The following is a 25,749-nucleotide window of genomic DNA, read 5'->3' on the forward strand; positions in this document are numbered from 1 at the left end:
GCAGGGTGACTTATAGGTAGTATGGGTATGCTGACCCTTGGCTCCCTATTATGTTCTGAGCACAGTGGGTAAGTTCAGTGTCCCTGGCCTCACACTGTTCTCTTGTAGGTCAATGTGTGTGGAGCTTAGAAAGGCGGTGTTCAAACAGGGTCAGCACCACAGGAAGTCTACTGTGCACACGATGAGAGGACAGATGTGGCTTTCTTTAAGAGGCACCCCTAGGGCTGGCTGGGCACATGCAAGGACAAAGGGACTGAGATTGAAAACCTCTGCGAGAATTCACTGGTAGAGCTTGAGGCTCCAAGCTGTGAGTTTTGTGTTCTGAGGTTGAGATGATCAGAAAGCTCCTTCAGGGGTCCTCAGTGGCTCTGCTAAGGAACTCGATCCTTCCTGCCAAGAGCAACACTGCAGGTGAATGTCGAGAAGGGCTGTGGCAATGGGACAACAGTGAGGCAGAGACCACCATGGAAGCAGGTCAGTTAACAGCTTCAGGATCAGGATAGTCCCTGCACTCAGGAGGCAGAAGCAGGCAGATCTCTGATTTTCAGGCCGTCCTGGCCTACCAATGTGTTTAAGGACAGCCAGGGGCACACAGAGAACCCTTGTCTTGAAAAAGAAACAAGCAAACAAATGAAGAAATGGCTGGGTGGTTGGAGAGATTGTTCAATGGTGAGGAGCACTGGGTTCTCCTCCAAAGGACCTGGGTTCAATTCCCAGAACCCACATGGCAGCTCACAACCAGCTGTCACTCTAGTTCCAGGGGATTCAGTACCTCCTTCTGACCCCTGCAGCGACCAGACATACAAGGGGTGCACAGAAATACATGCAAGGAAAATACCCATGCACAAGGAGAGACAGACAGACAGACAATGGTTGGGTGCAGACCACAGGCTAATTACTGACTTCATGGAGGGGCAGTGGGCATGGGCATCTGCTGACAGGGCACTCCCAGAGCCCTCCTCACCCTCCTCACTTCCGCAGGCTTTGATTAGCAACACAGGAAGTTTAGGAAGGAGCATCAGGTTTGGATGTGAGGGAATCAGAAGCTCAGGGATCAGGCAAGGAAGTGAGAACTGGGGGCTCAAGTGTCAGCACAGCCTAAGGGATATTTGAGTTTGCGGTGTGGGCACTGAGAACTGCCCTGACAGGAGGAAGAGGCCAGAGGCTAACACCATCTGACAGCAGGATGTCTGTCCTGTGTAGGAAGTGACATTTGTGCTGGGTCCTAAAGAAATCTGAGACTCCCCCAGAAGGGTCCAAACAGGAAGGAGACCAAGCACCTGTCAGGGCACTTCTCTCGGGTGCTGTGAACCCTGTAGCTCCTCGTACCTCACCTGTCTTGTCTCTGGAGAGTCTCTGGGCCTGTGTTCCTCCTGGAAACACATATGCCCACCATGGTGGGGTTCACACTCACGTGTCTGGGCTCTAACAGCAGACGGCCTCCCCTTTGGCTTCTGGCCAACAGTTCGCCCCCTCTTTGCAGATTACGACCTTCTCCAGACTGCTGACCAGTACGGACTGTCAAGACTTGGAGTCTGAGCTGAGAGGACTGGCCTCAAGGCCTGCGGTCCTGTCGCTGCAGCAGTTCGACACTGAATACTCCTTCCTTAAGGAAGTCCGGTGAGGGCCCTGCTAGCTCCACTCTCAGGGACCCAGCCTGGCCTGGTGCCATGGCGGGGCTGTAGTAACTGGCACTGGCCAGTGAACTGAGGGTGGGGGCTTCAGTCTGCAGGGTCACGCCTAGGACTCCCGCTCGGCCTCTCTGTCTCCACTACTCTAGTCCTCGCATAGAGCTTCCCAGCCTGGTCCTCTGTCTCCCAGGAAGCCTTGCTGGCCATTTGGAATTCTGCTGAGTCATCTGCTTACCTCACCAGGGCATCTCTGCATGCCTTTTCTGTGTGGCCCTGGCCTCACCCTCCATCAGGGAATTCCTTTATCCATATGCCGGGACAGGGAACTCACCTGGTAATTCCCTTTCTCCTCCAGCTCTTGCTTAATGAACCCAGCCAGGCGTAAAATCCTTGTCATCCAGACGGACTTTGACGATGGCGACCACGGCGCCCAGCTTGTAGCCTCTGCCAAGTATGTTTTCAGGGTTGTCTAGAAGAAACAACACAGGGAAGCAACACTCCCTCACAACCTCAGAAGAATCTCTCTCTGAAGCACTGCAGTGCCACGAGAAACAGGAATTAACAAGAAAATCCTGTGCAGCAGACGACTATATAAATAAATGAAAACAGCTGGAGGTCTAGGGACTAGTGCATTCCCGTGAGCAAGAGGACCTGAGTTCAATCCCCAGCGCCCACGTAAAGTCTGGGTGTAGCAATGCACACTTGCCGTACCGGTGCCGGGGAGACAGAGCAGATGATCCCTGGGCAAGCTTAGCCTACTCAGAGAGCCCGTGTCCTAGTGAGACTGTCTTGAAATCTCTCCTAAGGACTGATACGTGAGGTTGATCCCTAGGTTCCATGCTCGTGCACACACATGCATGCACATCCACACACACTGCGGGGAGAGCAAAATTGTAAACACAAGTGTAAACAGTAGGCCTTTAATGGGATGTTTAGCAATGGCCTTGAACGACGTTTGCGGTCACTCTAGCCATGGTTTCCAAATGTAATGAATTTATTGTAAGTTCAAAGCAGTAACTGAAGAGACTGTGGGGGGGGATGTGGAAATGGGGTGTGTGTTATGTTTATGGTTTGTACATGTGTATAATGTGTGAGTGTAGTGTGTGGTTCCTGAATGTGTGTGTATTTGGCTCTCTCTTTTTTGATATTTTCAGGGGTTTTTTTTTGATATTTTGACATGGTTTTTCAATGTGACAACGTAGGCTGTCCTCAAACTTCCTTTGTAGACCGAGCTGACCTCAAATTCATAGAGATCTGCCTGCCTCTGCTTCCCCAGAGCTGGGATTAAAGGTGTGCGCCACCACTGCCCAGCAACCTCAATTATGTTCATAAACCAGGTTTCCATCACTGAGCTACAACAGCCCTCTTTTTAATTTTTAAAATAATCATGAGGGCACATGTATGTACATATGTATGTATATGAACCTGGTACCTCCAGAGGCCAAATGAGGGCATTGACTCTCCTGGAGCTGGAGTTGCAGGCAGCAGTAAGCCGCCATGTGGGTGCTGAGCATCAAACCTGGGTCCTCTGGGAGAGCAGCAAGTGCTCTTAACTGCTGTGCCAGCTCTCCAGCCTCTTTTTACTTTTCATTCTGCACCGGGTCTCACAGAGTTGTCCAGGCTAGCCTTGAACTTATAGTCCTCATGATTCAGTCTGAGCAGTGTGACCAGCCTGTGCTACCGGGCCCTGCTTCTAAAGTGTGTGTGTGTGTGTGTGTCCTTTTCAACACTGTGCGCAGGGCTCCTTAGCCTGTGTCACAGCAAAGCAAAGAGTTGAGAGCACACGATTCTATTCAGGAAAGGAAGGGCACTCCTGAGCAGAGGATTCTGGGAAGAGGGGAAGTGAGCCCAAATCATCATGAGGTTGTGAAGTGCATTTTAATCTCCTGACACTGACTGAGATTGCCCGTCAGCTCCCAGGGCACGTGCCAGCTCCTAACACACGTTTGCTTGCCTGGCACTGATTTGTTTGGCTTTTTAAACAGGTATTCCACCATCAATGAAATCAACAAAACTCAAGGAACGAAGGACTTGGTCTTCATTTATTTCATCACAAAACTTTCCCGAGTGGGAAGTGGTACATCGTACGTGGGGTTCCATGGAGGTAGGACCACAGTACCCCAGGACAAGGTTCTCAACAGTGGGTCACATGTCAGATATCCCGCAGATCACATATTTATTTACCTTATGAGTCAAAACAGTAGCATGCTTATAGTTATGAGTAGTAATAAAATAATTTTACGGTTGGCGTCACTATAACATGAAGATCTATATTAAGGGGTCGCCACGTCAGGAAGGTTTACAGCTACTGCTCTAACGTGTATTCCTTTAAGTAGTATTTGAGATGTGGTCCTGTGTCTGGAATTAGAATCTGAATCCCAACAATACTTGTAAGTCAAAGTTAGGTTTCTTTTTCTTTTTTTCTTTTCTTTTTTAAATATTTATTTATTTATTATGTATACAGTGTTAGTTTCCATGTCTGCCACAGGCCAGAAGAGGGCACCAGATCTCATTATAGATGGTTGTTAGCCACCATGTGGTTGCTGGGAATTGAACTCAGGACCTCTGAAAGTACAGTCAGTGTTCTTAACCTCTGAGCCATCTCTCCCGCCCCCACAGTTAGGTTTCCTAACCAGTTACTGAAGCATTATTTTTAGCTGGATATGGTGATTGCACACACTTCTATCCTAGATTTCTGAAGGATGAGGCAGGAGGATTGCAGGTTCAAGACTGGATTACACAGAAAGACTTTGTGTCAAAAACAAACAAAGAAAGAAACGAACCAACTTTGGCACACAGCAATGCCATTAGCATCTCCGTGTCTACGCGGATGAGCACTGTCAGCTGACTCCCACCTTCTGTGATGGAGGAATTCTGAGATCTTACCACGCACTAGCGACAACATGCCAGCTTTTCTCTCATTTCCTGTCAGTTTTCTGCACTGACTCTGGGAGAAATGCTGTCTTCATATCAGTCCCCTGCTTTCTCCTGCTTTAAGAATGTCTATTCCAGAAATGGGAATAAGCAATGGATAATTTCATAGATAATGGAGAGCAGACCTTGCCAGTGCCTCACACGCCTTTACTAATGATGACGAGGTGGCTGTGGTGTCACCCATGGACCCTTTACTAATGATGACGAGGTGGCTGTGGTGTCACCCATGGACCCTTTACTAATGATGACGAGGTGGCTGTGGTGTCACCCATGGACCCTTTACTAATGATGACGAGGTGGCTGCATTGGCACCCATGGACCCTTTACTAATGATGACGAGGTGGCTGCATTGGCACCCATGGACCCTTTACTAATGATGACGAGGTGGCTGCATTGGCACCCATGGGCCCTTTACTAATGATGACGAGGTGGCTGTGGTGTCACCCATGGGCCCTTTACTAATGATGACGAGGTGGCTGTGGTGTCACCCATGGACCCTTTACTAATGATGACGAGGTGACTGTGGTGTCACCCATGGTCCCTTTACTAATGATGACGAGGTTGCTGTGGTGAGATATGCATGAGGAGTCCCAAGCTCACCATGGCACTTTGCAAAAGCTTACTTAACATTTAAAGAGTGCTTAGGTTGATCTTGTCCACAGATCTTGTAGTTTCTCCCATGTCTAGGAACTTAGACTTTGGGGTACTGATGACCCCATCTGCTGAATGTAATTAAAACTCGGGGTGAAGAGCGATTAAGAGTGTCGACTGCTGGTGCAGAGGACCTGGGTGTGATTCCTAGCACGCACACAGCATCAGAGCCGTCTCTATCTCCAGTTCCAAGGGATCTGACAACCTCGTCTGACCTGCAAGGCACACACATGGTGTCCATATCTACTTGTTGGCAAATAATCAATACATAAAATCATTTAATCAATATCACAAAAAAATCTGGGTTAGCCCAGCTGTATGGACCAGAAATAAAGGTACTTTCTGTGAATCTTAACATTCTGAGTTCGATCCCCAGGCTCCACACAGTGCTATGGCACATGCGTGCACACACGTACACATACACATGCACAGAAAAGTAATAATAAAATAAACAAATGGACATAGGGGCCAGGCTGGCATATGTGGCTTGTAATGACGTAAGGGCACAGCTAGGCTACAGAGGGCTCCAGTGACTGTGTTCCTCACAGGGCTGTGGCGGTCTGTACACATCGACGACCTCCGCAGATCCACAATCATGGCCTCAGATGTCACTAAACTGCAGAATGTCACCATCAGCCAGCTGTTCAAGCCAGCGGACAACCCTGAGTGTGAGTCACAAGACAGCCATCTGGGGACATGGTGGAGGTGACAGGGGAAACGTTAGGGGCGGCAGTGCTGTGGTGCTGGACGCAGAGCCACGCTGCTCTTGCAGCCCCGGCCCTCAGAGTTCATAACAAACTGTGGTGCGGCCGAGGGGAAGGCACCCTGAGTGTGCCCACAGCTCGCCAGTCTACTTAGGGTTCCTTTGCCAGCCCTTAGAGGCCTTGCCAGGCTAGGGAGCACCTGGGCAAGAGTTGGAGCTGATAGACAGGCACATGTTCCCTTTACTAGGGCCACCACTACAGATAGGGGCAGGGAAGCCGGGCAAGTCCCAGACCATGTGACACACCCCATTCTGGTCCTCATGGTAACTGGAGCATGTTTGCCTTGCCTTTTGTCTAACAGATGAACCAGAGGAGGCGATGGAGACAGAGACCAGCGAGTCAGGGGAAATGGCAGAGGAAAGAATGGAACTGGAAGGTCCAGAGGAGCCGGAGATGGTATCTGACCCGGGAGGCTATGATGTGAGTATTGCTTTTCCCATTGGCTAAGGGAGCTGCACCTTTGACCTCTCTCCTGGGAGTTATAAGAACCCTGTAGTTATGACTGGGGGAGGGTTAGCCTGGACCCTGTCCTCCTTCCACAGTGGATGTGTCAGTGAATCATTCCCTTCACTAAGTTAGTTCTGTCCCATTCCTCATCCCTGGCTCGCTTGCTAATGTTGGTCATGGAGGGATATGGCTGGTAGGCTGTAGTGCAACTTTTGCCATAATGACCACCAACTGGGGCCACATGGTTGCCAACACAAAACCATCATTTCACATGGGTGCCCTGGCCTTTGTCCAGACTAGAACTGGCAACTAGAAGCCTGTTCTCTTCCTGGGTGTGCACAGGTCCTGGACACCACCAGACTGCTGCGGAGCTGTGTGCAGAGTGCAGTGGGGATGCTCAGGGACCAGAATGAGAGCTGCGCACGCAGCACGAGGAGAGTCACCATTCTTCTTGGCCTCTTAAATGAAGACAACGCACGCAGTGGTGAGTGAGCTCTGCACCCTAGTGCCCCATCTTCCATCTCATGTGGAGAGGGTGACCTTTCAGGCTTCTTGGACTTGGCAGGAGCAGCAGACAATGGTAGAACCCATGGTAATCGGTCAGATTATGTAATAGAACTTTCCCGGCCAAAGGGTGGGCAGCTTTTCTCGTGGGTAAGGAGGGTCAAACCCTATGATGCACCCTACAAACAAGCATGCATGAATTCATCAAATCAATTCCCATCGTCTTCACAGCCTCCTTTTTGCGGGAATCTAAGATGCGCCTCCATGCTCTCCTAAAGAAGCAAGAAGAGAACCAGACTCCCACTCAAAAGCAGTGGGTCACCAGGGAGGCTGCCAATCAGGATGCCCTCCAGGAGGCAGGCACCTTCAGGTACAAGGGTAAAAGAAGCAGGGAGACCTTTGTAGCACTGCAGTGATGTAGTCTGCTGGTGTGACTCTCAGTGATGCACTCCTGCTGGTGTGACTCTCAGTGATGTACTCCTGCTAGTGAGACTCTAGTGATGTAGTCTGCTGGTGTGGCTCTAGTGACGCACTCCTGCTGGTGTGACTCTCAGTGACGCACTCCTGCTGGTGTGATCTAGTGATGTAGTCTGCTGGTGTGACTCTCAGTGATGCACTCCTGCTGGTGTGACTCTAGTGATGCACTCCTGCTGGGGTGACTCTAGTGATGCACTCCTGCTGGTGTGACTCTAGTGACGCACTCCTGCTGGTGTGACTCTAGTGATGCACTCCTGCTGGTGTGACTCTCAGTGATGCACTCCTGCTGGTGTGACTCTAGTGACGCACTCCTGCTGGTGTGACTCTAGTGACGCACTCCTGCTGGTGTGACTCTAGTGACGCACTCCTGCTGGTGTGACTCTAGTGACGCACTCCTGCTGGTGTGACTCTAGTGATGCACTCCTGCTGGTGTGACTCTAGTGACGCCCTCCTGCTGGTGTGACTCTAGTGACGCACTCCTGCTGGTGTGACTCTAGTGATGCACTCCTGCTGGTGTGACTCTAGTGATGCACTCCTGCTGGTGTGACTCTAGTGATGTAGTCTGCTGGTGTGACTCTCAGTGACGCACTCCTGCTGGTGTGACTCTAGTGACGCACTCCTGCTGGTGTGACTCTAGTGACGCACTCCTGCTGGTGTGACTCTAGTGATGCACTCCTGCTGGTGTGACTCTAGTGATGCACTCCTGCTGGTGTGACTCTAGTGATGCACTCCTGCTGGTGTGACTCTAGTGATGCACTCCTGCTGGTTTAACTCTTACACCAAAGATAAGTGCCCAGGTGTTTCTTTCTACACGTCTGAGCAAACTGGAGATGTAAACTGCCTTAAATGAATCTGGACGGTGGCTATACTTGATATTTCTGATCTTTTCTTATTTTCTTCGAAGTTTTTCTGTCATAAAAGTATTGAGGGAGCCAGGCAGTGGTGGTGCACACCTTTACTTCCAGCACTCAGGCAGGCCTCTGTGAGTTTGAGCTCCTCCTGCTCTACACAGCAAGTTCCAGGACAGTCAGGTCTACTCAGAGAAACAGTCTCAAAAAACAAACAATTCAGGGAAACCCCAGCGCATCTATTCTCGGGGGTGTGAGGGTCTTCCACAGAAAGCGATGGTGTCAGAGGCTGTGAGCTGGAGCTGACGCTGATGCTGACAGCGTGAGGTGGCCCTGCTACAGCATCAGGAGCCAGGAGACTACTATATATATGGTCCTTTTCCCACAAAACCGTGACCATTTCCTCTGGACTTGTGAGGGGCTTTGAAAAGATTGTAGTGGGGACTGAGCTACCACTGTAGGTCTTTGGGGGGCCTCAGGCTGTGTCTTCATCTCTACAGACAGTGGTTCCATCTCCCAGGTAGAACCGTGTTGATTGGGGATTACTGGTGTTGCTAACCCTGGTGGTACTGGTTCCACCCTCTGTAACTTTTCTGCTTCAATCATCTCTTCTACCTGTCTTGCCTACTTCCACCTTTTGAAGGAACCTTTAAGAACTAATATCAACGCCAGTTGCATTTCTACTTCCTGTGGCTTATCACCATCTTTTAATATGTTTTAAACATTCCATCTCATCTTTCTGCACCCTGTGTTCTGGAATTGTTTCGTCTCTCGGACTCAGAGCAGAGTGGACGGCCTCAGTTCTCACTGCAGTGCTTACGACGGCTGCTCTCCAGTGCCTGCCCTCGCTCTGCTCACCAGCAGTGTCCCAACATCAGGTTACAGCACCCCATTTAATGTATGTGAAGTTCTCCGGGTGGCGGCCTCACAGCCCGCTCGTCTGTCTGAAATGCAGACTGGCTCGAGCTCACAGCACTGTTCCTTGTTTTGAGCCACAGTCTGTCTGCAGTGAGATCTCCCAGCTCCTGACTGACAGCACACACCTCAGTGTCCTGCCTCATCTCAGCTGCTCCCGTCTTGCCTCCAGCCTTCACCTCACACTGTAATCCTTGTATTGCCTGTCATAGTGTGAGGTGTGTTTGCTAAGCCAAGGGAGGTCTTTGTCCACTGTACGAATATATTCTTCCTCAGCAGGTTTTCATCTCTTCTCTTAACATTCTCTGTATTAGATGCTAACACTAGATACCAGTCTCCAACATTACTTAATAATTGTTTTCCTATAATCTTCTAATTAATTATTGACTTAATCATTCTGTGTAAATGTCTCCTTGGGATGGTGCTGAAGGTTGAACTTAAATCTTGGTTCATGGTAAGCTGGTTCTCGCCATAGATTCACATCATAGTCCTTAGCAGGTCAGCAGCACAGAGTGATGTAGTTAACACCATGTCGTTAACCATGTAACTCGTGCTGTTAACCATGTAACCCATGCTGTTAACCATGTAGTCCATGCTGCTAACCATGTGACCCATGCTGCTAACAGCTGAGCCATCTACAACCACCTTCCCCATTCTTGAAAATACTAGCAAGCTACTGTTATTCCAGCTTTCATGTGGGAACCTCAGGACGAGAATGCAGAGGGAGCAGTAGTGCGTGCCGTGAGTACCTTAACCATAGTGGGTTTCTTCTGCCCCTGCTGTAGGCATGCCCTTTGGAAGAGGATCCAAAATGTGGTCACCTCCTTCATGGCGAGCATGATATCTTACATCGACAGAGATGGCAACCTGGAGCTACTGGCTCAGTCAGATTCTCCAGCCTGGGCCCAAGATCTTTGGATGTTTATTTTCAGAGACATTAAGTTCCTGAACATCCCTCTTGTGGTAAACAACACAGGGTGAGTGGAAGCCTTGCTTTTATGGAGGGGAAGTTGAGAACAGAGCAGCACCGTGCTCTCTCCCCAAGCTAGTGCTGGTACCCTGTGCACCTGCTCAGTGCATCCTGGAGCATCACAGCAGCAGACAATGCTCACAGAAACCCTGAGAGGTCCTGGTCACTCTGCTGTTCCATCTGCCTACTCTGAGGGCACATGTGACGTTCAGTTCACCAGGTTCTATTGTGCACACAGATGCTGAGGTGGCAGAACCTCTGCTTTGCCTTTCCTGTGCTTCTCCCTTCTCCAAGGCCTGACCTGTGGGGCTTGGATTCACAAAAACTTTGGCTCCAAAATGTGGACTATAAAGAAATACATAGAGAAGGGGATATTAAAAATTGTGTGGGTATCATGTGTGTGGGTGCCCATAGAGCTCCAAAGAGAGTATTGGATCCCTGGAGCAGGAGTTACAGACAATTGTGAGCCACTGAATGTGGGTAACAGGAACAGATCAGAGCTCAGGTAGAGCAGAAAGCACCCTTAACTACTGAACCATCTCTCCAGTAATGGAATTCTGAACTGCTGGTGGGAGCACTTGCTTAGAGTACAGCGTGCTGCTGATGTTCATGTAAGAAAGCTTCAAGCTTATGGTCAGACCTCTGCACAGGAGGAGTAGGGGAGGAGGAGGCCACAGAGACTTGGTTCTGCCACAGAATTTTGGGCAACTAACTTGGTTCTTGCTGCCACTTTTCTTCTGTCTGTAAACAAGGGTTTTCCTTGAGTTCATATATAGCAGATTCCCTGACCTGGAAACCTACCTGGAGCTATCCACGAGACCTTAAACAGTAGTCTTTTAATTTTTTTTTAATTTTAAGAATTTATTGTGTGTGTGTGTGTATGCCCATATGTGCACAGGCATGTGCATTAGCACAGCGTATCTTCCTCATTCAGGGCAGACCTCTTGTTAAAGGTTTGTTTTTGTGTGTGTCTGTCTATATCTGTTTACATGGTTGTCATGGAGACCAGAAGAGCCCTTGGAGCTGGAGCTACAGGCAGTTATCATACATGGTGTGGGTGCTGGGAACTGAACTCAGGTCCTCTGGAAGAGCAGCATCTGCTTTTAACTGCTGAGCCATCTCTCCCACGAATCCCTGCTTTTCTGAGAAGTTCTCTCATCTTGAAGCTTACTATTTGGCTAGAGTGGCTGCACAGCCACACCAGGGTCACTCCTCATCTCTGCCTCCCTGCCCTGGAATTTCAAGTGGATGCAACTGCACTCACCTTTTTTAAAGAGGGTGCTAGGGGTCCAAACACAGGACCTCATGCTTGCACACCTTGACTTGACTGAGACATCTCCCATCCCTAACATATCTTCTCCTGCTCCTTGTCGTATGAACTGCTGCCCAGGACCTCACCCATGTAGACAAGTGGCCCATCACAGCCATGCCCCAGTGATAGCCTCTCTCTCTCAGGACTGAAGGCTGCATTGTGCACACTACCTCATGGCTCAAGTAACAACTCACAAACCTCCCTCTCGCTCGCCTTGCTGCAGGTCCTCCATCCTGGTACAGAGCCACATGAACCTGCCCAAGGACGCCTGCAATGCTGTGCCTTTTAGCTGGAGGATCAGGGACTACCTGGAGGAGCTCTGGATGCAGGCTCAGTATATCACAGACACAGAGGGTGAGCTACCCCACAGCAGACTCAAGGCAATGCACAAACATTAACCTGCTCAGCCGGGCACAGGCAGCACACACCTTTAATCCCAGCACTTGAGAGGAAGAGTGGGCGGATCTCTGTGAGTTCGAGGCTAGCCTGGTCTATTTGAGCTAGTTCCTGGACAGGCTCAGAAGCTACAGAGAAACCCTGTCTCAAAAAAAACAAAGTTAAAAAAAGAATTTACCTGCTCAAGACAGGGCAATTTTGGAGGTTTCAGTTTTAACACTCTGGTAGTAGAGCAGCCCCCAGAATGGTGTTTGAAAACCTCTGTTGCAGGGCTGACGAGGTGGCTCAGTGGGCGTAGGCATCTGGCACCAAGCTCCAGATAATCTGAATTCAATCCTTGATATCTGCATGTCAGGAGGAGGGAGCTGATTGGTACAAGTTGTCCTTTGACCTCCACACATGTACTGTGATACATGAATACCTGTGCATGCACACATACATGCACAAATACATGTAACCAGAAATCAAAATTCTGCTGAAAGCAGAAGTCTCCATCCAGGGTCATAAGTCTATAGGTGATGTGACAGGGTAAATCCTTTCGTCACTGTTTGGAAGCATGACAAATGGACCATGTTACCTCAGGGAAGAGTTTGCTTCCAGGACTAGGAAGGATTTTCTCATCTAGGTTCCTGGACAACTCAGGAAATGTCCCCATTGTAGTAATATGAGCGGCGGGGCTCTATCCCCAGCACCCTGGCTGCCTGGCTAGTTTATGCCCTGAAATAATTACACGGACACTGTATTCTTTTAAACACTGCTTGGCCCATTTCTATCTAGCCTCTTCTTGGCTAACTCTCGCACCTGGACTAGCCCATTTCTAGTGTAGCCCACGAGGTGGCTTACCAGGGAGATTCTAGCCTACGTCCATCCTGGGTCAGAGGTTCATCACATGTGTCTGCCCAGGAGCAGGGAGCATGGTGTCTCTGCTCCAGAGCAGAGCTGTTGAGTCTGAGCTCACTTCCTCTTCCTCCCAGCATTCTGTTCTGTTTACTCCTCCCACCTATGTTTTAACGTGTGAGGGCCAGCCACGCAGTCTCTTTATTGCTTAACCAATGAAATCAACAGATTGATATATGACACTCCCACATCAGCCCATCATGGAATTTATCAGAGCAGAGCATCCTCCTCCATGTGGAGCCATCAGGTCCTCCACGTCACACAGCACCTTGCTGTCAAACATTAGGGATCTGGCCATTTTCCTGAAGACAGACCCTCTGCCCCTGCTGGTTCTGAGCAGCTGCGAGCAGAGTCATGATGGAGGAAGGTCATTGGTTAAATAAAAAGAAACTGCTTGGCCCTCATTGGTTAGAAGATAGGTGGGAGGCGTAAACAGAACAAAACGCTGGGAGGAAGAGGAAGTGAGCTCAGACTCCACAGCTCTCCTCTCGGGAGCATATGCCTCAGAGAGATGCCATGCTCCCAGCTCCCAGGCAGACGCACGCTATGAAGCTCCAACCCAGGATGGACATAGCCTAGAATCTTCCCGGTAAGCGCACCTAGCTGTGCTACATAGAATATTAGAAATGGGCTAGTCCAGGTGCGAGAATTAGCCTAGAAGAGGCTACATAGAAATGGGCCAAGCAGTGATTAAATGAATACAGTTTGTGTGTTGTTATTTCGGGCATAAGCTAGCCAGGCAGCCAGGGTGCTGGGGACGCAGCCCCGCCGCCCCTATTTACTACAAAATGTAACGGCGTAAATGAATGCAGACAGAGTGTAAAAAAATATATATCTATAGCTTTAATGTAGAAATAGACTTACAGAACCACCGTTCCTGAGGAGACCAGGAAAGCAGAAGCTAAGGCTGGGAGCACGCTCGCCAAATTTATAGGCAGACATTAGCCCGAGGCGAACACGCCCCCCAAGGGGCGGGACTTATCCCTACAGAGTTGAGGGAAGCAGAGTGATTGTTGGTGTGGCCCCTGACCCCAGCCCCAGGACCAACCTCTGCTAACCCACCTATAACTCTAGACAGACTACAGACCGGGTGTCGCCCATGTTTTCTCCCTGGGCTAGCTTGGCTGTTCGTGACCCAGCCTTAACACTGCTTCTGCCTCTATGTTTTCCCTGGTTTCTGGACAGCAGCCAGGCAGCCAGCGCCACTCTGGGCTCCAGTTCAGCACAGCCACCCCTGCAGCCTGGGTCTCATGGCTCCTTCTTGGGGCAGTGACCTCTTTCTTCCCTAGACTCAGGGTTTCACCCGCTGATGCCACCCTCTGCCTTCTCCTGTAGGGTTATCTAAGAAGTTCGTGGAAATCTTCCAGAAGACTCCCTTGGGCAGGTTTCTGGCTCAGCTCCCTGTGGCACAGCAGCAGGATCTCCTGCAGAGCTACTCGAAGGACTTCCTGCTTTTGACCATGAAAGTGGCTTCAAGGGAGGAGTTAAAGGTAGGTATGGATGATATGGACAGGAGCCCATTCTCACCTCGGCCAGTGTTGCCAGATTAGGACACCGTTAGAGCTATGGGACACTCAGGATCAAACCCCCAGCCTCCACTGTGTCTTCTAGAGGCAACTTTGTATCACTTGAAGGAGTTCTAAGATCTCTCCATAGCTGCCCTCATATTGGCAAACACCTATAATCCCAGATAATCTATAATCTATAATCCCTACATTGCAGAGATAGAGGCAGGAAAACAGCAATTGAAGACCAAAGCAAGTTTAGGAGCACGCTAGGGTACAGGAAACCAATAGTAACAGTAATAATAAAAATAATAATTATAATAAAAATAAAAATAAAATTCCCTGGATTGATGCATTTGACTGCCCCAAACCTTCAAACCTCATTGCGTAGGTATAAATTTGGGAACATACTATAACCTGTAGGGTCAGAGGTTAATGTAGTTCTTCCTAGAATCATTATGGATCAAGCCTTGTTCGATTTGTGAGACTTAATAAACCACCTGCTGATAGAATAAATGTGGATGTCGGGATGGAATGCAGTGTCTAAGACCTTAAAAGAGAAATGGGGGAGCCAGGTGGTGGTGACACCCCTTTAATTCCAGCACCTGGGAGGCAGGGGCTGGGGGATCTCTGCAGTTTGAGATCAGCCTTGGTCTACACAGTGAGTTCCAGGACAGCAAGGGATACATAAAGAAAAAAGAAAATGCCCTACAGACTTGCCTCCAGCCTGATCTTGCAGAGGTGTTTTCTCAACTGAGACTCTCCTCTCCAATGACTCTAGCTGTGTCTAGTTGGCATAAGACTAGTGGGCATACCAGTTTCGAGTGCCATTGAGCGAAATGACCATAAAACTCCACCAGAAAGCAGCCAGGTAGTCATCGTCCTGAAGACACATGAGCTAACAGATTAAATCAACTTTTTTTAAAAACTTGCTTTAGAATACTTAAGATCTTCCACAGAAAAAGCATGTCTTCATAATGTACAACTCTGTACTGAACTGCTTTTGTCTCCAGTTGCTGCAGATGGCCCTGTGGTCCTGTCTCCATGAGCTCCAAGTGACTTCAGGAACGCCTGAGGAAGGGCTCTCCTTGCCCTGGGTGCACCTTGCCTACCAGCACTTCAGGACGCGGCTGCAGAACTTCTCCAGAGTGCTGACTATCCAGCCCCGGGTCCTGAGAAGTCTCGGTGAAGCTGCACAGAAGCCGAGCTGGACTGGGAGTGAAATGGTAGGGGTCCCCCCGGGGAGGGCCAGCTGGGCCTGCCCTCGGTGAGCGCATCCCATCCACCTTGTGAGCAGAGGGCTTATGGAGCCCTGTCCCCATAGGAGGTTCTTTATGGGCCCATCTGCAGTGTGATGGAGGAATAGTTGACAAGCCTGGGCCCACAACACACTGGGAATAAGGATGCAGGAATGTGTTGAATGGTGGTGATGGAGAAGAGGACCCTGCTGGGCAACTGCCAGTTCTCCTTGTTCCAGACACTAGATGCGCTTGCAGCAATGGCCTGTGTTGAAGTCCTGACGGGAGACATCCTGAAGCCGAGTCCCAAGGCCTGGTTACAGATGGTGAAGAATCTGGCCACGCCGCTGGAGCTTGTCTGTTCCAGAGAGTATTTGCGGGGCTGTGGGAACACAACCAGAAACACCGTCCAGGAGGTCAGGTGAGCAGCAAGAGCCTGCTCAGTGCACTCCGTGCTCACCCTGGGACCTTCCAAATCCTACAGCCTGCTGAGAGGGTGGGCAGAGAGACCTCATTGACCTGTCCTTGTGTTGAGTTTGCAGGACCACTGTGTGTTGAGGTATGGAACATGGCTTGGGTCTCCCATGGCCCTGGTGTGGGCAAGAGTGGGGCACTGTCTGGAACAGGGCTGTGCAGGGAAAGAGCCCTCGGACCGCCTCACCTCTAGCTCCAGCCTCTGTTCAGCCGTGCTCTCTCCTCCTGTATCTCTGGCTCCCTGTCAGAGCTCATGGCTAACTCCTTCTTTGACAGAGCCCTGTGGAACCGCATTTTCTCCATTGCGCTCTTTGTGGAGCATGTTCTCCTGGAGACTGAAAGCCAGATTCCCGAGCTGAGTCAGCTGGTAACCAAGCATGTCTTCTTACTAGACAAGGTGAGTGCTGGGCTTCAGTAAGGTCTGCCCGACTCTGAGCAGCATGGAGAGCTGAAACCTCCCTTGACAGTTTCCTCTGGTTGCAGCACTGTTTCCCTAAACCTTACGATTATTCAATAGATTATTCTTTTTTTAATAATTTATTTTTATTTGATGTACATTGGTGTTTCGCCTGAATATGTCTGTGTGAGGGTGTCAGATATCCTGGAACTGGAGATACAGAGGGTTGTGAGCTGCCATGTGGGTGCAAGGAATTGAACCGAAACCTGGTCCTCAGGAAGAGAAGCCAGTGCTATTAACTGCTGAGCCATCTTTCCAGCCTCCTTCTAGAGATTATTCTAAAGCAAAGGTTTGATTCCCCAAAACTAACATTTCTTTTAAAGGTTAGTAATACATACACAGCCAGTCATTACATTATTATTTACAAATCACAATGTCTCATGATATGGAGGTAGGACCCTAAAAGAGAAATAGGGGAGTCAGGTGGTGGTGGTGCTTGCCTTTTTTATTTCAAGCACTGGGGAGGCAGAGGTAGGTGGAGCTATGTGAGTTCAAGGGCAACCTGGCCTACATAGTGAGTTCCAGGATAGTCAGAACTACATAAAGGGTACTGTCTAAAAAAATGAATAGGGAAAAATTCCGAAGTTGGGAATTTTGTGTTTTGGAAAGAAGCACAGTCAGAACTCGGCAGATGGTTCAGTAGAGGACCAGAGTTCAATCCTTGGAACCCACACATAAAAGCCAGATGTGACTTGTACTTGTAATCCCAGCATTGGGAAGGTGGACATCCCTGGGGCTCTCTAGATGGTCATGATTAGTACACTGTCTTTTAACAACGGGGGGTGAGATGAGTGTGGTGATGGCCCCTGAGGTTGTCTGTCCTCCCGTCTCCACACACATGTGGACATGCACAGGTGACAGCTGAGGTTGTCTGTTCTCCAGGCTCCACACACATGTGGACATGCACAGGTGACAGCTGAGGTTGTCTGACTTCCTGTCTCCACACATGTGGACATGCACAGGTGACAGCTGAGGTTCTCTGTCCTCCAGTCTCCACACGTGGACATGCACAGGTGACAGCTGAGGTTGTCTGACTTCCTGTCTCCACACACATGTGGACATGCACAGGTGACAGCTGAGGTCGTCTGTCCTCCAGTCTCCACACATGTGAACATGCACAGGTGACAGCTGAGGTTGTCTGTCCTCCAGGCTCCACACGCATGTGGACATGCACAGGTGACAGCTGAGGTTGTCTGTCCTCCAGGCTCCACACACATGTGGACATGCACAGGTGACAGCTGAGGTTGTCTGTCCTCCAGGCTCCACACACATGTGGACATGCACAGGTGACAGCTGAGGTTCTCTGTCCTCCAGTCTCCACACATGTGGACATGCACAGATGACAGCTGAGGTTCTCTGCCCTCCTGTCTCCACACACATGTGGACATGCACAGGTGACAGCTGAGGTTGTCTGTCCTCTAGTCTCCACACACATGTGGAGATGCACAGGTGACAGCTGAGGTTGTCTGTCCTCCAGTCTCCACACATGTGGACATGCACAGGTGACAGCTGAGGTTCTCTGTCCTCTAGTCTCCACACATGTGGACATGCACAGGTGACAGCTGAGGTTCTCTGTCCTCCCGTCTCCACACACATGTGGACATGCACAGGTGACAGCTTAGGTTGTCTGTCTTCTAGTCTCCACACACATGTGGACATGCACAGGTGACAGCTGAGGCTGTCTGTCCTCCAGTCTCCACACATGTGGACATGCACAGGTGACAGCTGAGGTTCTCTGTCCTCCTGTCTCCACACACATGTGGACATGCACAGGTGACAGCTGAGGTTGTCTGTCTTCTAGTCTCCACACACATGTGGACATGCACAGGTGACAGCTGAGGCTGTCTGTCCTCCAGGCTCCACACATGTGGACATGCACAGGTGACAGCTGAGGTTCTCTGTCCTCCCGTCTCCACACACATGTGGACATGCACAGGTGACAGCTGAGGTTGTCTGTCTTCCCGTCTCCACACACATGTGGACATGCACAGGTGACAGCTGAGGTTGTCTGACTTCCTGTCTCCACACATGTGGACATGCACAGGTGACAGCTGAGGTTGTCTGTCCTCCCGTCTCCACACACATGTGGACATGCACAGGTGACAGCTGAGGTTGTCTGTCTTCTAGTCTCCACACACATGTGGACATGCACAGGTGACAGCTGAGGTTCTCTGTCCTCCACACACATGTGGACATGCACAGGTGACAGCTGAGGTTGTCTGTCCTCCCGTCTCCACACACATGTGGACATGCACAGGTGACAGCTGAGGTTGTCTGACTTCCTGTCTCCACACATGTGGACATGCACAGGTGACAGCTGAGGTTGTCTGTCCTCCAGGCTCCACACACATGTGGACATGCACAGGTGACAGCTGAGGTTGTCTGTCCTCCAGGCTCCACACACATGTGGACATGCACAGGTGACAGCTGAGGTTCTCTGTCCTCCAGTCTCCACACATGTGGACATGCACAGGTGACAGCTGAGGTTCTCTGTCCTCCTGTCTCCACACACATGTGGACATGCACAGGTGACAGCTGAGGTTGTCTGACTTCCTGTCTCCACACACATGTGGACATGCACAGGTGACAGCTGAGGTCGTCTGTCCTCCAGTCTCCACACATGTGGACATGCACAGGTGACAGCTGAGGTTGTCTGTCCTCCAGGCTCCACACACATGTGGACATGCACAGGTGACAGCTGAGGTTGTCTGTCCTCCAGTCTCCACACATGTGGACATGCACAGGTGACAGCTGAGGTTCTCTGTCCTCCTGTCTCCACACACATGTGGACATGCACAGGTGACAGCTGAGGTTGTCTGACTTCCTGTTTCCACACATGTGGACATGCACAGGTGACAGCTGAGGTTCTCTGTCCTCCTGTCTCCACACACATGTGGACATGCACAGGTGACAGCTGAGGTTCTCTGTCCTCCAGGCTCCACACACATGTGGACATGCACAGGTGACAGCTGAGGTTGTCTATCCTCCAGGCTCCACACATGTGGACATGCATATATAAGCACAGTCACAGAAACTAAGAAGACTCTTGGAGAGCAGTTCCACCAAACCTGATAATCCGAGTTATCTGAGTTTATACAGATAGAAAAATAAAATACTGTAATGATTTTTGGTTTTAATTTTTAAAGGCATTTTAAATGTGAGATTGTTTTTTTCTTTGTTTTTTTTTAAGATTTATTTATTTATTATGTATACAACATTCTGCCTCAATGTATGCTTGCACGCCAGAGGAGGGCACCAGATCTCAGTACAGACGGTTGTGAGCCACCATGTGGTTGCTGGGAATTGAACTCAGGACCTCTGGAAGAGCAGTCAGTGCTCTTAACCTCTGAGCCATCTCTCCAGCCCTTTTGTTTTTGTTTTTTTTTTTTTTTTTGAGGCATGGTCTCACTATGTAGCTCTGGGTGTCTTAGAACTCACTATGAAGACCTGGCTGGCCTTGAACTCACCAAGATCTGCCTGCTTTTGCCTCCCAAGTGCTGGAATTAAAGGCAAGCACCACCATGTCTGATCATACTTAATTTATATTTTATGTGCATGGCTTTTCTGTTTTGCCTGCATGCATGTCTGTGTACCATGTGTATGCCTAATACCCAAGGAAGCCAGAGAGAGTGTCAGGTCCTTGGAACTGGGAATACAGGTGGTTGAGATTCAAACCACTGCTCTTAAATGCCAAAACACTTCTCGAGCCCACAAAACTCTCTGAACTTGCTAAGAGAAGCATCACAGGAGCCTAGTGTTGTAGGCACGACATAGTCAGGATGGGACTGCATGTCATCAGTCACTGAGAACATGGTGTTGAGTCTCAGGCCCCCTCACTGCTCACTATTGCCCTTCTCCCTCAGTGTCTTAAAGAGAACTCGGACCTCAAGACCCACAGGCCATTTGTGGCTGTAATGAAGATGCTTTGTGAATGCAAGGACAAAGTCAGCAAGACACTCAGCAGGTGAGCTGTGCAGGACAAGACTCCAAGAGCGAGCTCTTCTACACCTTCACTTGGGGTGGAAGTGAGCGCTCCTTCCAGGCAGTTTTTCTGCTCTGCAACTGATTGTCTTCTTGGTTGTAGGTTTGGTATTCAGCCTTGTCACATCTGCCTGGGAGATGCACAGGACCCTGTCTGTCTGCCTTGCGATCACATATGTTGTCTGCCCTGCATCAAAACCTGGCTCGTCCCGGGGCAAATGATATGCCCCTACTGCTTAACTGACTTGTCAGACCAGTTCTCACCAACTGTTTCCCGGGAACACAGGTAAGACGCCCTTTCTCATAAGCTTCCTTCCTCTCTTTTTCCTATGCGGTCTCTGAAGAAGCCAATCTTCCTTTGGTCAGCTTTCCCTGAGTCCAAGGGCTGGCTTCAGAGAACTCTCAGAAGCAAGCCTTGCTGGACATCTGCCTCAAAATTCCTTTCCCAAATAAGACAGGCACAAACATGGAGCCAGCAAACTCAGGGGAAATAAACCAGAAAGTCATAAATAATATCCTCAAGAGAAAACCAAGCATGTAGTTGTGGCTCGGCATCTTTTAGTGGGGAGGGTTGGAGCAACGCTGGGGATGGAACCCAGAGACTCATGCAGGCTCAGCATGTGCCCGGCCTCTGACCCATACCCTAGCCCTCCTTGTATGTATGTGTTCATGTGGGTGGGTGTCCATGTTTGCAAATGAATGTGAACATGTGTGCACATAGAAACATCAGATTATCTTCTTGATCGCTCTCTACCTCGTCTTTTGGGACCAACACCTCCCTAACCTTCGACTCTGCTTCGCTGACCAGCCAGTGAGCTCTAGGACCCTCCTGCCACTCTCCTCAGAGCCCTACTGCTGAGATGAGAGGTGCAAGGACATCCTTCACCAGTGGCACCATCTGCCCAGATCCTCATCTGTCTTCTTGTTACTCTCTGACTGAGGATGAAGGCAGATGTAGCCCAGATTTCTGGAGATGGACAAGCAGAGGCCTCAGCAGTCCAGACCCTGTTCCCCTCTTCCCCACACTCTAGGACACCCAGCGGTCCAAACACTTACCGTCTTCCTAAAAGCAATACTGACACTGTTACAGGCTAAAGACCATTCTGACCATTGTAACTCATATCATTTATTGATTCCAAACAGAAAAGCTAGCCTAGTTGTAAACCCAGCAGTTAGAAGACTGACGCAGAAGAATGGCCATGAGTTCAAGGTCAAATAAACCTTAAGGCAAAATACTGTGCAACTTCACTCTGCCTGGAAGGGTTGGGAACACACTCTCACAGACATCCCTGTCTGGAAGTGTTGGGAACACACTCTCACAGACATCCCTGTCTGGAAGTGTTGGGAACACACTCTCACAGACATCCCTGTCTGGAAGTGTTGGGAACACACTCTCACAGACATCCCTGTCTGGAAGGGTTGGGAACACACTCTTACAAGTGATTCTTCAACACCCCCCCCCCCCCCCCCGCGCCTAGCAAAGCCATCAAGAAGCATGCCCAGTTCCGGAACATGTGTAACAGCTTCTTCGTGGACCTGGTCTCCACCATGTGCTTCAAAGATGACACCCCTCCTCAGGATAGCGTGATTGACAGCCTGTTGTCCTTGCTCTTCATTCAAGAGGAACTGCTGAGAGACGCTTCCCAAAGTGAGTTGTCTGCTTCCCATAAATGTAAAACCCAGATTTCAGCTCAACTGTATACCGTGATGTGCACCACAGCGCCCTCTCTGGTTGCAGAGCATCGTGAACACACAAAGTCTCTGTCTCCATTTAACGATGTCGTCGACAAGACTCCTGTCATCCGCTCTGTGCTCCTAAAACTGCTTCTCAAGTACAGGTCAGTGGCCCTCATCTGGAGCTTTGATTCCCTTGGCCTTTTGTGACTGTGTCTTGGCTAATTACAGCTGGAAACTGTTATGGTCCGGAGAAGCAGCTTCTGTGTGAGCTCATTTGAAGGCTGTGTGCTTATAGTGAGCAGGGAACTGGAACTGAATCCAGCAGCCAAGGGACAACGCAGGCTTTTACATCTGTATATATAGTACATGTGACCACACCCAAAGTGAATCAGTATCTTAAAGACTATTGGCTCAAGGCGTTCCCACAGTACCCACAGGCCATGGAAGGGCCCAGCAGCAAGTGATACTTATGAAGAAGCCAGGGTGTGCTTCTGGCCCCAGCTCCTATAACCTAACTGTGGGACACGTGGCTTGCTGTCCCCCACTTCCTGTGCTCCACTGAATGTGGCTATGTACGTAGATCAGACGGAGTAGGATACATCCCTTCCTCTGTGCCAGATGTGCTGAGTCAGGGCTGCAGCTATCCAAGTGGCCACATGGTCCCAAGCCCCAACTCTTTCTAGAATCCTATCAAGGCACTCCCAGCCTTTTGGGTGCCTGCAGTGCGTCCTTAAGGCTGCTGTAGACAGTCTGGAGTCGTAGTCCTGGTTCTCTTCACCACTGAGCACACAGAGCTGTGGAAATACAAGTTTCATGCATTTGCTTTCCTACGCCATGACCCTTAAGGGTAAGAACCACTGTTCTGTGGGGCCAGAAGCGCTCATGGACCCCAGGGGCACAGCAGAGCACAGGGGTCACCTTAGAGTCACGTGGAGTTACTCTGAGTTAGGAACCAGCTGCTTGTTTCAGGTTGGTGGAAGAGCAGCTTCAGGAGCACAGAGCTGGGCCCACGGGCATTTTCCTGAGAACAGAGTGATCCTGTCTCAGCTAAACACTATGGTATTTGCTGCCAATAATACAGTTTAAATATTAAGTCAGAATTTAAATTTTAGACATTATGTATCCTCTACCACAAGCTGATCCACTTTCTGTGCAGATCCATGATGATATTAATTAATGACTCTATATTATGGGGTATTTTTTCCCAGGACATTCTACAATAAAAATGTACCAATAGTGCAAGAGTTTACAAATGACCAGTGCTTGGTGTCACAAATCATGTGTACTGTCCCCCCTCACCCAAAGACTCCAGGAATTAGGGATGCAGTTAGACAGAGTGCTTGTTTGGTGCATACTAGGTCTGGGGTTAGAGCTTACAGAGGGTGGGGTATGGGTTTCCCATAAACTGACATAAGCAGGAACCCTGTGTCTCTTTCCACAGCTTCCATGAGGTGAAGGATTACATCCAGAACTACTTGACCCAGATAGAGAACAGAGCATTCCCAACAGAAGATAAAACAGAGCTGTACCTGCTCTTTATCAACTGCCTGGAGGTATGACGGCTGTCTGTAAATGGAGCTTTCTCTCCTGCCTGCTCGTTCCCAAATAACCTTTAAGAGGCTTATATTAATTATAAATATTTAGCCGATGGATCAGGCTCACTACTAACTAGCTCTTAAAGTTAAATTAACCCATTTCTGGGGCTGGAGAGATGGCTCAGTGGTTAAGAGCATTGCCTGCTCTTCCAAAGGTCCTGAGTTCAATTCCCGGCAACCACATGGTGGCTCACAACCATCTGTAATGAGGTCTGGTGCCCTCTTCTGGCCTGCAGACATACACACAGACAGAATATTGTATACATAATAAATAAATAAATAAATATTTTTTTTTTAAATTAACCCATTTCTATTAATCTGTAATTGCCAGGCTTACCAGTACTCTGGCATCTTGCTCCTTGGGCATCTGCTGGCGTCTCTCGGACTCTGCCCTTCTCCTGTATCTCTGCTTGGATTTCCCACCTCACTCTATCCGGCTTGCCAACGGCCAAAGCAGCTTTCTTTACCAGGCAACGAGCGCAACACATATCCACAGCGTACAGAAAGACATCCCAAAGCAGCTGTCCCTGCATTTCTTTTGAAAACTGTGACCCACGCAGTTCATACAGAGAAAGCATTTCTGAAAGCCAACAGGATGCCACTCTAGTCAGTACAACAGAGATGCGTCCTTCTGTGTGACTGCCCTCTACAGTGGGGGTACAGTCGTGAGTTGCCTGATGGTCTGTCAGTACTTCCTATCCCTCAGGGGCCACTGTGGGGCGATAGCACTTAGTGATGTCCAAGTCGTCTTCATTCTGTAAGTGACTCTGAAGTTTGCGCAGCTGAGTTCCAGTGATGTATTTCCCAGGCGGTGACGCATGCACTGCCACTCACTACAAAGGACAAAAGCACCTCAGCCCGGAGTGTAGCACAGAACTGGCCGTGGTTCCCCTCAGCTCATCACTATGGACACTTTCTACCATCCCCATATTAATTTCACCTTTCCCCTTGTAAGTTTGCTTGCTCTCACCCATCTTGCTCTGACACAGACAGGAAGGCTACTTTTCCATGAGTCCCAAAAAGGTGCACTGCTGCTCTCCATGCGACTGCCTTTCCCACGCTCTACACGGGGCTTTGCTGATGCAGACTGACGCCCTACTCTCTGTATCCCTCACCCCTCAGGACTCCATCCATGAGAAGACAAGGGCAGGCTGTAGAAGTCACAAGCGGGACCTGAGAGAGGAAGGCCATTTCCTTAGGACATACTCCCCCGGAAGGCGAGGCCCAGAGCCTGCCAGCACAGCTTCGGTGGAGTACCTGCAGCAGGTGGCCAGAGTCCGCCTCTGCCTTGACCTGGCTGCTGACTTCCTCTCGGAGCTTCAGGGAGGCTCAGGCAAGTGTGCTCTACAGAGATGCTCGACCTCAGAAGTTCGGGATCTATGGAAACCTATTCTTAGGATATTGCTGTCCTCTTCCACAAACCCTGTCCTCTGTGTTCTTCCACCAGGGGGTTGTAAAGAGCAGTCTCGGGGCCTCTGGCTGGCTTTCTGATGTCCTCCCACCGTCCCTCACCTGCTCTCTCCCCAACCCCACAGAGCTGTCTGAAGATAAGCACTGTTTCCTGAAGCATGTTGAGCAGTTCTGCACCCGCGTCCAGAATGATTGGCACCGTGTGTACCTGGTGAGGAAACTCGCAAGTCAGCGAGGGATGGAATTCGTGCAGAGCTTCTCCACCCAGGGCCATCCATGCCAGTGGGTGTTTCCCAGGGGTGTCGTCGAACAGCAGGTGAGGAGCAGGGTCTTGGGCGTGAAGGGCAAGCTTCTCACAGCCCTGTTTGCAGCAGACTCTGCCTGGACTGTGCTGCTCACCTGAACCCTCCCCATCCAGATGGGAAATGGGCATTGCCTCTACTTCAGCATGAGTTAAACCACCCTACAGCAGGGGATATTGGTGTGTGTGTGCGTGCGTGTGTGCGTGTGTGTGTGCACGCGTGTATGTATGTGTGTGTGTGCGTGCGTGTATGTGAAGTTCTGGTGTGTTCAGGTTTGATTTCTCATGTAGCTGGATACAGAGAAGGTAAATGAATGTTTCTGCCCTGACAGAAAACTGTGTCCTTTCTAGCTCTGGCAGCTGGA

At 49.8% G+C, this 25,749-nt stretch overlaps 1 protein-coding gene across 1 annotated transcript in view; it reads left to right on the top strand.

Annotated features, from left to right (window-relative positions):
* The window catches only part of LOC121436164 (E3 ubiquitin-protein ligase RNF213-like), a 95,665-nt gene that overhangs the window by 50,239 nt on the left and 19,677 nt on the right, over window positions 1-25,749 (top strand). Inside the window, 20 exon segments of the mRNA XM_041635871.1 lie at window positions 1,484-1,620; window positions 1,987-2,082; window positions 3,617-3,735; window positions 5,765-5,884; window positions 6,291-6,392; window positions 6,744-6,911; window positions 7,163-7,301; window positions 9,957-10,148; window positions 11,677-11,807; window positions 14,082-14,236; window positions 15,265-15,477; window positions 15,729-15,910; window positions 16,240-16,360; window positions 20,284-20,384; window positions 20,505-20,687; window positions 21,880-22,049; window positions 22,140-22,239; window positions 23,520-23,631; window positions 24,796-25,006; window positions 25,209-25,399. Coding sequence (XP_041491805.1) covers window positions 1,484-1,620; window positions 1,987-2,082; window positions 3,617-3,735; window positions 5,765-5,884; window positions 6,291-6,392; window positions 6,744-6,911; window positions 7,163-7,301; window positions 9,957-10,148; window positions 11,677-11,807; window positions 14,082-14,236; window positions 15,265-15,477; window positions 15,729-15,910; window positions 16,240-16,360; window positions 20,284-20,384; window positions 20,505-20,687; window positions 21,880-22,049; window positions 22,140-22,239; window positions 23,520-23,631; window positions 24,796-25,006; window positions 25,209-25,399 — 2,943 coding nt within the window.

The sequence above is a fragment of the Microtus oregoni genome, unplaced genomic scaffold (assembly GCF_018167655.1).
Source record: "Microtus oregoni isolate MIOR12 unplaced genomic scaffold, Mior012 000048F_ref0000485, whole genome shotgun sequence".
Lineage (NCBI taxonomy): Eukaryota > Metazoa > Chordata > Mammalia > Rodentia > Cricetidae > Microtus > Microtus oregoni.